The 11751-nt window shown below is 45.3% G+C and overlaps 1 protein-coding gene across 8 annotated transcripts in view; it reads right to left on the reverse strand.

Moving 5' to 3' along the window:
- The window catches only part of Zdhhc20 (zinc finger DHHC-type containing 20), a 60992-nt gene extending 50710 nt beyond the window's left edge, over positions 1–10282 (reverse strand). For 5 of the 8 annotated variants that reach the window (XM_029468952.1, XM_029468950.1, XM_029468951.1 and 2 more), the window contains exon 1: positions 9996–10193. In XM_029468952.1, coding sequence (XP_029324812.1) covers positions 9996–10113 — 118 coding nt within the window. In that variant the 5' untranslated portion in view covers positions 10114–10193. Of the gene's footprint in view, positions 1–9995 lie in introns of all 8 variants that reach the window. The other 3 variants (XM_029468953.1, XM_021182184.2, XM_029468955.1) reach the window with 2 other exon arrangements.
- Between the last annotated feature and the right edge of the window lie 1469 nt (positions 10283–11751).

Below are 11751 nucleotides of genomic sequence, written 5' to 3' on the forward strand. Positions count from 1 at the left end.
ACTCCTTCCATGGGTGTTTTGTTCCCAATTCTAAGAAGGGGCAAAGTGTCCACACTTTAGTCTTCTTTCTTCTTGAGTTTCATGTGTTTTGCAAATTGTATCTTATATCTTGGGTTATCTAAGTTTCTGGGCTAATATCCACTTATCAGTGAGTTTTTTTTTTTTTTTTAATCATTTTGTACATGAGCTTGTGGGCCAGGAGGTCAGAGGACAATTTGCAGGATTCAGTTCTTCCATCTCGTGGGACCCAGGGAATGAACTCAGATCAGCAGGTTAGGAGCAAAGGGTCTTTGACCTGCTGAACCATCACCAAAGTAGTAACTTTTTATTCTCTCCTATTCCCCAGTATTTGGGAGGCAGAGGTAGATCTCTGTGAGTTCAAGGCCAGCTTTCTCTATATGGTTGAGTTCCAGGATAACCAGGACTATGTTGAGATCCTGTTGCAAAAAAAAAAAGTTTTACACTGTGTGTATGAATGTGTTTATATGGGTGTGTATGTAGACGGCCTGCAGAGCCCAGAAGATGGCACCAGCTCCTCTGGAGTGGTTACAGGCACCAGAGAGCTGCCCAACTGATGCTAGGAACTAAACTCAAGTCTTCTGTAAGAGCAGTGTGCACTCTTAACCAGTGAGCCATTTCTCTAGTCCGTAATGTTTAGATGTATTTCTATGTAAGTGCCCGCCTGACTTATGTATATGCACACAATGCCACACTCATGCCTTGTACCCGAGGAGGCCAGAGGCATTGACCCCCTAGAACTAGAGTTACAGATGGTTCTGAGCCAGCATTTGGGTGAGAGAAAATGCACCAAGGTCCCTGCAAGAACAGCAAATACTCTTTAAGTGCTGGGCCGTCTCTCCTTTGTTCTGACCTGGTATTTGTATTTGCTTTCTTTCTTGAGATTCAGGATTCTCAAGGACACAAAGCATGATAATCAGAATGCCTTACAATGTTCATCTAAGAATCTAAGTAGTAAGACCAGTAATACTGCCACCGAGAACAAAATTAAATCTCTCCCTACTGTTGCCCAGTGCAGGGGTGGCTGATTCAAGATTCAGCTTCACAAAAAAACCCATGACCATGATGAAGGAAGACACTGCTGCTGAAGGTGCTGATGGATGTTAATACAAGTTAACTTAATAGTTATCAAAAGGCTGATGAGATAAATTGTTCATTAGCTCAAAGTGCTTGCTGCCAAGCCTGACTGAGTCCAATCACTGGATCCGACATAAAAGAAGACAACCAACTCTACCAAGTTGTTCTCTGACCTCTGCACACAAGCCTTAGTGTGCTTATGTGTGAATGTACACACACATATACAAGAAGATAAAGTATTCCTGCATACAGAATTCTAGCTACTATAGACAAAACGATGGCATTATAAAACTGTTTTTTTAACTACTGTTTTTTCACAGTAGCTATCTTCAGACACACCGGAAGAGGGCATCAGATCCCATTACAGATGGTTGTGAGCTACCATGTGGTTGCTGGGAACTGAACTCAGGACTTCTGGAAGAACAATCAGAGTGTTAAGTGGCTCCTAACCACTGAGCCATCATCCAGCCCAAACTAGTGCTTTTTCAAGTAAGAATCCTTAAAGGATACTAAAAGGAGTCTGATGAAAGTACCAAGGAAGAGAGGATTTACAGTTTCAAAGTGCTTCCATGTAAAATACCTGTCTTAGGCTGGGCTCTGTGGAACCAAATGTTGTGCTGGCTATTTTTTATTTTATTTTGTCAATTTAAGATTGATATGAGAAGAGGGAACCACAGTTAAGAAGCTGTCTCTGTTAAGACTGGCCTGTAAGTCTGTGAACATTTTCTTAGTAGTGACTCATGCAGGAGCTTAGCAAGGTAATAAAAGTGTTCCTCACTGGCCACTGCTTCAGCTCTGGCCCTGACTTCTTTCTATAGGTGGCTTTTGGTCCTGTGTGTATTTCACCACAGCAAGAGAGCTGAAACAGCTTGAGGTGCCACCTATTTTCTGGGGGAAATGTAACAGGACAAAAAGGTGAAGTACAGTGGGACAGAGCCAAGGGAACTCTTTAAGTGCAGCAGAGGTTCTGCAGTGACACAGCAGGGAGCAGAGCAGCTCCAGCTCTCTCACTGCAAGCAGGCTGTGCCAGGAAGGGTGTGACCTTGGGTGAGGCAAATCACACAGAAAGAGCTTGGCTGTAGCCTGCTGGCCACACTTGCCACAGCTGAGCAGTCCTTCCTAGAAGGCAAATCTGCTTGGTGGAATTCAAGCCTACCAGAACACTGACAAAAAGGAAAACTGCACCTTTAACAGATGAAAAACCTGGCACACATCAGCTCAAGTGGTGAACAGAGTTAAAAAGTGACACAGCATCCTTTCTGCAGCACTCCTGCTCCAGGCTACTCTATCTAATCATGAGGAAACCAAACTGAAGGACATCCTACACAGCATGCCTGTGATTTTAAAAATGCCACAGTTACACTTCACTAAAGGCACTAAAGGACAGCTATAATTTGTAAGCACCCCCCTTTTTTATTTGCAGTTTTGTGGCTCAAACCAAGGTTCTTATGCATCCTCACAACCAACTTTGTTCTCTGAGATGGGAACTCACTATGCAGTAGAGACTGGCCTTGTACTCACTACAGAACTCACAACTCAAAGAGCTCTTGAGCCACTACACAGAAGTTGGCCTTGAACTCACAATCCTGTCTCTGCCTGAGTGCTGAGACTGCAGGCATGAACTACCATGTCCATCTTTAATGTGTAACCCTGACTGGATGTGAAGCAGGAGGAAGAACAAAGTTATGCTGTTTACAAAAATGGGAGATAATCACATTATACAAATTAGCTAACACAGAATGACAAATGTTTTCTCTCATTTAAGGTTCAAACATAACAGCAGAAATGAACTGTCTGGGGACAAAGGAGTATATGCTCAAATACAATACAAATGTACAAAAGCGTGGGCAAACATTTACAGTGAAGGCGCATGTCATGCACAGCTTACTCTCAAACACTCAGGAGACGATGACTAAAGGAAGCAGTGAGGGAGAAACAACAACATGCAGCAAATCTGGGTGAGGCCACAGGGAACTCTTTCCATTTATCCTTCACTAGTCAAAGTACAAGGCCGTGGAACAAGTCTTGCAAAGCAGGCACTAGGCCTAGCTTCCACTACAGCGCCTCAGAAGCAAGACAGGTTATAATCAAGGGGAACACAGGAAGGAAAATGAGATTTACCCACGTGTGATCAAATCCTGGAACAGTGAGGCACGGGTCTGCTTCTCTCTCACTGTGGTCTCTTACCAGTTGTCCCATCTTTTCCTCCATGATCTGAGGCACTACCTTTACCACATTCTAGGTTTTTGTTAAGTATTGTCTATTTCTAAATACCACATTCTGTTCCACTGCCAATATACTTCCCCATTAACTAGAATATATAATTTAAAATATATATACTGTTTTAAATACCTAACAAAACTAAGAAAACGCAAAGTTTGAATCTGCTGAAGATCAGGGTGTGTTAGTACACAATCTTGATCCCACTGCTCAGGAGGTAGAGGCAGGTGGATCCCTGTGAGCCGAAAACGCCAGGTTGGTCTACAGATAAGTTCCAGGTTAGCCAGGCTACACAGTAAGAACCTGTATTTCTATCTTTCTTGAAGCTATGCTATTAGAGTAGAAATGGAGTCTTGGCCTGGGCGGAGACCTAACATTCAAGCTGAGCTGGTTCAGTCACTGGCTAAGGGCCCACCCCACTCACAATTTAAGTCATGCTCAAGAAACAGAAGAAATAATTAGTTCTTTAATGAGATTCTGGATATTTCTTCCCCAGAATTCCTGACTCTAATATAGAAACTTACAGGTGGCAGGCAGATTCTTTTTTTTTTAAGATTTATTTATTTATTTATTATATGTGTGTACACTGTAGCTGTCTTCAGACACTCCAGAAGAGGTCATCAGATTTTTGTTGGTTGTGAGCCACCATGTGGTTGCTGGGATTTGAACTCAGGATCAGGACCTTTGGAAGAGCAGTCGGTGCTCTTAACTGCTGAGCCATCTCACCAGCCCAGCAGACAGATTCTTAAGTCTGCCAACTTTTTTCCATTTCTCTACAAAACTGGAACCTTTCTTCTTTCCGCCTTTTTCCTAAGCCTGCTTTCCTTAAGTTTGGGCTTTTGCCTCAACAGTTTTGGCTTCCTGGTCCTTTCTCACAGCCATGTTGTCTGCCCTCCATTTGCCTCCTTCAGGCAGATGCTGAGATTTCTAGCCTGCCTGCTCTGTAGTTTCTCTTTTAAACATTAATAAACTTTGTGTTTTATTTGAGTCCATTCTTGAATTCTTTTATTGATGAGACGAAGAACCCAAAGGGGACCCCGACTTCCTCTGTATCGCTGTCTGAGGAAACGGAGGCCATGGCTGAGAAGTCTTGCCTAGCCATCACCAGCCCCGTCCTGGTCCTAGTTTGTTCTGTTTTACTTTTCCCTACTTTAGGCTCTAGAAATACAGCAATAACCGTAGTGCTCAGCTGAGAAACAACTGTCAGACACATACATACGTGCTGCTGAGAAAACGAGGCCTGGGGTAAAGAGTCTGCACTAGGGAGCAGTTGTGTGGAGAGCCAGATGGGCCCTCCATGGGGGACTGAGCAACAATGTGAACAGAGGCCTGTCACAGGTGGACAAGCAGTGCTACAGCAGGACAGGAAGCAGAATGGACTCAGGTGACTGTGCCTGAACGGACAGGTAGACTATTTAATTGAAGCATAAAAAACAAAGTCAGGGCGGTAGGCCATGCAAACACCTGAACTCACTGAGCAAACTGGAGAACTATTGGGGACTGTGAAGCAGAGATGTAATACGCCTGATTTTGACTTAAAAAGATGCAATCTAGCTACCTGGGGGCTGGCAAAGGAATCGTATAAGGGCAAGATACGAAAGACTCCTACACATCTTTGATGTTACCACCTTGATGAGGTAGAGCCAGGTGGATCTCTTGTGAACTCAAGACCAGCCTGGTTTATATAAAGACTTCTAAGATAGCCAGAGCTAGATAGTGAGAGACTGTCACAAAACAAAAACAAAAAGTATAGTATGTATAGATATTTATTATGCTCATTGTCTCACTTAAAGTTTCTGTTACTGTGCCGAAACACCATGACCAAAAGTAACTTGGTGAGGAAAAGGTTTATTGGCTACATTTCTACATCATAATCCAGAAAGTCAGGATTAAAACTCAAACAGGGCAGAAGCCTGGACACATGAGCTGATACACATGCTATGTAGGAATGATACTTACTAGCGGCACTGGGCGTGGTGGCGCACACCTTTAATCCCAGCACTCGGGAGGCGGAGGCAGGCGGATTTCTGAGTTCAAGGCCAGCCTGGTCTACAAAGTGAGTTCCAGGACAGCCAGGGCTATACAGAGAAACCCTGTCTTGAAAAACAAAAACAGGGGCTGGTGAGATGGCTCAGTGGGTAAGAGCACCCGACTGCTCTTCTGAAGGTCCAGAGTTCAAATCCCAGCAACCACATGGTGGCTCACAACCATCCGCAACGAGATCTGGTGCCCTCTTCTGGAGTGTCTGAAGACAGCTACAGTGTACTTACATATAATAAATAAATCTTTAAAAAAAAAAAAAAAAAAAAAAACAACAACAAAAAAAGATACTTACTGGCTTGCTCCTCATGGCTTGCTCAGCCTTTCTTATAGAACCCAGGACCACCAACCCAGGAATGGCACCACCCACAATGGGCTGGGCCCTCCCCTAACAGTCACAAATTAAGAAAATGCCCTACAGGCTTGCCCACAGCAGGATCTTCTGAAGGCATTTTTACTAAGGTTCCCTTCTCTTTAAAGCTGTGTCAAGTTGACATAGAACTATTCAGCATAGTCAACAAGAGTTTTTAAATACTTATAGGAAACATATCAGTTATTCCTTGAAATATCAAAATACAGGCTGAGCATGGGGACACAAGTAAACAATCCATGCACTTAGGAGGAAGCAGGGGGGCTACAGTGAGTTTGAGGCCACCCTGGACTACAAAATCAGGCTCTTGTATCAAAATGTTTAAAAAGGCCAACCATGCCGGATGGTGGTGGCGCATGCCTTTAATCCCAGCACTTGAGAGGCAGAGGCAGGTGGATTTCTGAGTTTGAGGCCAGTCTGGTCTAGAAAGTGAGTTCCAGGACAGCCAGGGCTACACAGAGAAACCCTGACTCGAAAAGAAAACCAAAAAAAAAAAAAAAAAAAAAAAAAGCCGCCAACCATTACAAATTTTTTTTGTTTTAAAATGTTAATTTTCAAGATCTGGCTTTCTACCTTACAGAAATCTATCCTGAAATGTAGTTGCTGTTATTCTTAACCTCTTATTTCAATATGTAAAAGTGGGCAGTCCTCCTCTACTCAGGAACACCTAAGTCTACACTGCTTCCTGGTTTACAGGAAGAGCATGAAGTGTTAACCATCTTTAAACTGTACATCATAATGATGTGGGGGCTCCTTCTCTTAGACAGTACATATAATCCTGACACTATCAGCAATTTAATAATAACAAAATTGGCACATTTTTGCAATATAATCTTTTTTTAAAAAATCTAGCTGAGAAAAAACTATCAAAGCTGAGTGAAAAGTGTTCCTGTACTTACAAAAACAAAACAACAAACAAAAAAGAGAATACCACTTTAAAAACAAAAACACTGAACTGGTGCACACCTTTAATCCCAGCACTCAGAAGGCAGAGGCAGGAGGATCTCTGTGAGTTCCAGGCCAGCCTGGACTACATAGTGAACCTGGGTCAAAAGGTAACAAAACTAAACCAAGCCCAGGTCCTCTACAAGAACGGCAAACGCTCTTAACTCCTGGGCCATCTCCCAGGCCCTGTGACAGTTATCTTACCTCATTATAAATGTGGCAGTGTTGTGAAAGACACGGATATAAGCTCAGAAATTACAGTCCCTCTTCCTAAATCTCTACTTGAAGTTCACTCCCTCCTTGGAGAAACCACACAGCTCTTCGAAAGGTTTCCCTTAGAAGTGAAGTAAAAGGGCTGCCTAGATCACCTCTATAATCTACCTGCTCAAGACCATACACTACTCCTACAGCTCACAATGACTGACGGAAGTGTCCTGATAAATGCTGGAAACCTGTGAAGGCAGCCATAGCAGCTAGGGATGCCCTCAGTGGTAGAGAGCCTACCTAGCTCATGGAAGGCTCTGGGTTCCAACCCCGGCATGGCAAGCAAGCAAACAAAGCAGGTCTAGTTAGCATTCTCAAATATTAGCTTTGGAAAGGAAAAAAAAATTAAAAGGGAATTCCAATCTAAAACTAAAAGCATTATTATTTTGGTTCTTCTCTTATCATGATCTGAAAGACAGCAGCTTAGCTGAATCACTCACTTCCTAGTCAATTCTAGCTCAGTAAGTTCCTTCCACACAGCTCAGAGGCTCACTTCCTACATCTGCACACAAACCCCTGTTGGGACACTAAGGGAAAGAGGAGGGTAAAGGAAACGCTTGCTCCCTCTCCGCCCACTGACACACTGCAGTTCTCTATTCATATTCCTTTCCGTTTATTCGTAGACACACTCTGGGTCAAGGGGCTTACTGCCAAGCCTGATGACCCAAGTTCAACCACTCCCAACCCACAGAGTAGAATCCCAGAAGTCTGACTCCAGAGACATGCACACACACAAACATGTAGGAAATGTAAAAATGAGAGGCTGACATAATAAAAATTTACTGGACTTTTTAACCTCACTGTGGGTATTTTTGAATAAAAATGATTTTCAAGTTAAGCCGTACAATCTGAATCTAATTCACATATTTAATGTTCTTTCAGGAACTTTAACTCCAAAACTCTAAGGGGAAGTGGTATGAGGGGTTGAGGGTGGGATAGAGGGAGGGCATGCCCTTGATCCCAAAAGAGGCTGTCAAATCTCGAGGCCAGCCTGGTCTACAAAGCAAGTTCCAGGACAGCCAAGACTACACTGAGAGGCTCGGTCTCAAAATTAGAACAATAAAAACATTTAAACAGAGTCAATTCTAATTTAACAATTTTAGCAAACATTTTGGTATTCAAAAAGAGGAGTCTAAATTGTTATATGCAACAAATTTACTATTTGGGAAGGTATTCCATAATTAAATTACTCAGAGCCCAGCTGTAGAGATAACTGTTCTAAAAAATACTGTTCTGTTTGGGCCACTGACAGGGCTCAAGCAGGTAAAGCAACGAGCATGCAGACTTGATGATCTGAGTTCAGTCTTAGGAACCTACATCACCATGGAAGGAAGAAACTAACTGACTCCACAAAGTTACCCTCCAACCTCCTCAAGTGAGCCTTGGCCCGTGTGCACCCTTGTACATCATACACACACACACACACACACACACACTAACTATGTGTTGTTTTGAGACAGGGTCTCTCTACATGGCTCTGTTTGTCCTAAAACTCACTATGCATAAGAGGCTGGCCTCAAACTCAATAGATATGCCTACCTCTGCTTCTGTATTCCCAGTGCTGGGATTAAAACCCCAGCTGTTTTATTCTGAGACACTGAAGCCCAGGCTAGCCTGGGCTTCAGCCTCCCAAGAGCAAGAGGACAGGAGTACACTGTTTCTTCTAAATCAAATGTTCTAAGAAGCAAAGTAATTTTCTTAAGGATGCTGTCATTTAAAAACCTGCAGAAAACTTGCGCTACTTCAGAGTCTTCCATGAACAAAACTTGAGTTTTAAACAAGTACTTGGTTTGGAGCTCGCCAAATCCAGAACCACAACTGAGGTCTAGGCTCTACCATTTTTGAGTGATTTATTGATTATTATACATAAGTTCACTGTAGCTGACTTCAGACGCACCAGAAGAGGGCGTCAGATCTCATTATGGGTGGTTGTGAACCACCATGTGGTTGCTGAGATTTGAACTCAGGCCCTTCGGAAGAGCAATCAGTGCCCTTACCCGCTGAGCCATCTCACCAGCCCGATTTTTTTTTTTCCATTCTTGTATTTACCCCATGTTTTTCCCCAAAGAAAATCTGTCCTTCTGATAACCGAGGGCTCTGCCTGAAAATTAAAACCACATCATTTTTGGGAAACCAGGGAACTGCTTTTTCTTAGAGTTTTATTTAATAATGCTGATGGGAGACGAACACAGTAAAGAGCCAGTAGGTATAAAAGGCACACTCAAAGCTTACAGGCAATTATTTAGTATCACTGACACAGTAATGGCCTAGGGTGTTAATGACAATGAACCAACCGGCTAAGTCATGTAAGTATAAAGCAACGCTATTCCTTTATCCCAGGAAATCAGGTAAGAACCATACGGTAAAAAAAAAAAATTAAAGAGAAATAGCAAAAGTAAAAATAAGCCAAAGCCCTAAAACTAAAGGTATAAGCAATACAAACCTACAAAATAAACAGCAAAAAAAAAAAAAAAGTCATTGAGCTTGCACCTCTCGTTCAATTCCTTGTGCCTCAAAACAACGTTTTGTGTGAATCCAGCATTGAGACCCCCAGATGAATATTAAAAAGGGTCAAATACAGCTCAAACCAGGGGCTGAGCCCACACTGCAGACCCGGGAGACACACCTCCCTCCCAGGCCCCCGAGGCTGCTTTCAGCTTACACGCTTCTTCTCGCGCAGTTTGGGGAGCAACAATCTGGGAGGAAAAGATTTCTTTGTGCGCGTGTTTTAGCCAAACTGACCTCACAAGCCGTCTCAGAAGGGGGATTTCTCTAGTTCAAAAGGAAGGGCCTTTGTGAGCATTCCGTCACAGAAGGGTGGGAGCCCCAAGGCGACGGCAGCCACCCGGAAGCGCGCAGGCCCGAACTCGGGACCCCACGAGCAGCGAGCCGCAAGCAGAAACCCACGGACAGGGCCCCCCACCGCCGGAGAAGCGCGGGCCGGAACCCTCGGAGGTGGAACCCACCGGCTGGGGAAGCGCAGGCCGCCCCGCGGAATCAGAACGCGGCGCCGAGGCCTCGGCCTGCCACCCGCCGCCCGGCCCGCGCCTCCCGTACTCACTCACGCACAGCTCCACCACGTACGCGTAGTAGGACCAGACGACCACAAAGGTGATGAAGAGCACCGGAACCCAGCCCACCACGCGTTGGCAGCAGCGCCAGAGTGTCCAGGGCGCCATGTTCCTCTGCTGACTGCCGGGTCCCGCTGCCCACGATTCTGCAGGACCACAAGACCCCAGCGGCCCTGTCGCCAGCTTCCCCGCCCCCGAGCCTCCGCCGCCGCAAGCAGTGGCGAAGGGCGACGCCGCAACTCCGCCCCTCCCGGCGCCTGGCCCGGGTCCGCCCCTGGCTCCGCCCTCGGACCCGCCCCTCATCCCGCTGCGAGCTGTGGTGAAGGGCGACGCTGCAGCTCCGCCCCTCCCGGCGCCTGGCCCGGGTCCGCCCCTGGCTCCGCCCTCGGGCCCGCCCCCGGGCCCGCCCCTCATCCCGCTGCGAGCTGTGGTGAAGGGCGACGCTGCAGCTCCGCCCCTCCCGGCGCCTGGCCCGGGTCCGCCCCTGCCCCGCATCCCGCCGCTCCGCCCCTAGCCCCGAGCTTGGCAATCCCCGTAGGGGGTGGGGCTACCCGGCTGTAGGAGGCGGGGCCTGAGATTGGGGCGGGGCTTCTACTCAGGCCCGCCCATGGGATTTGGGGGTGCCTTGGTGGAAAAGAGAGGAGAGTGCTAAGGGTGTGTAGGCGGCCATCTAGGACTGGGTGACAAGAGGGATGGGGATGCGCAAGGGGAGAGGAATGAATTCTTAGCTGCCCTGTGTGCCTTGGATGGCACTCTGTATAACACTTCCCCTAGGTCTTTCAGGACCCATACAAGTCGGGTTCCCTACTACATAAGGCCGTGCATCACTCAAGTGTGCAAGCAAGAAAAATATATATATTAAAATATAAGACTCCTGTGACTCTAATGTGTCTCCAATGAAGAATCCCCTGGGATAATTTGGTCCTCGCTCTCTCCACCATGTTTTGTTTGAACTGGTAGGAGCCTGAGATTTAAGGTGGAAGCCATATACAACAGGTCAGTTTGATTTGGAGTCCACATTTAAGGTTACACCGTGAAAGCAGAATATAGAAACAGCCCTTTCCTGGAGTGGGATTTTCAAATATTTACAGCTGGAGATTGCTAAGTAATGACTGCAATCTTAGAATCTAGAAGCCTTGCTGTGAAACATCATAATGTACAATCACTAGAAATAATTTCATACATTCTTTTAAAACACAGTGCATTCATTTATTTACATTCTGTGTGTGGATGTGCATGGACCACTGCTCAAGAGTATGTGTGGCCCAGGGGTTGTCTGAGGACAAATGAAAAGTTTTTAGTTTGGGTTGGGTTGGGTTGGGTTTTGGCCCTGGGCATAGTGGCACATGCCTTTAATTCCACACACTCAGGAAGAAGAGGACGGTGGATCTCTGAGTTTGAGGCCAGCTAAAACAGACTATTTACTAAAGTCTCCAAGAAGAAGGTAACTGCTATTATAGTATGATAAAGACTTAGTAAAATGAGTATTAATATTTAGCCACCATACACTACTGTTACATTAAAGTAACATGTATACAATAAGAAAATTGCAACATGCCCTAAAGATGACATTAGGACCCAGAAGTGCATGCCTTTAATCCCAGCACTTGGGAGAGAGAGGCAGGTAGATTTCTAAATTCAAGGCCAGCCTGGTCTACAAAGTGAGTTCCAGGACACCCAGGGCTACACAGAGAAACCCTGTCTAGAGAAAAAAAAACAAAGCAAACATATTCTGACTTCAAATTT

Source organism: Mus caroli, chromosome 14 (assembly GCF_900094665.2).
Source record: "Mus caroli chromosome 14, CAROLI_EIJ_v1.1, whole genome shotgun sequence".
Classification (NCBI taxonomy): domain Eukaryota; kingdom Metazoa; phylum Chordata; class Mammalia; order Rodentia; family Muridae; genus Mus; species Mus caroli.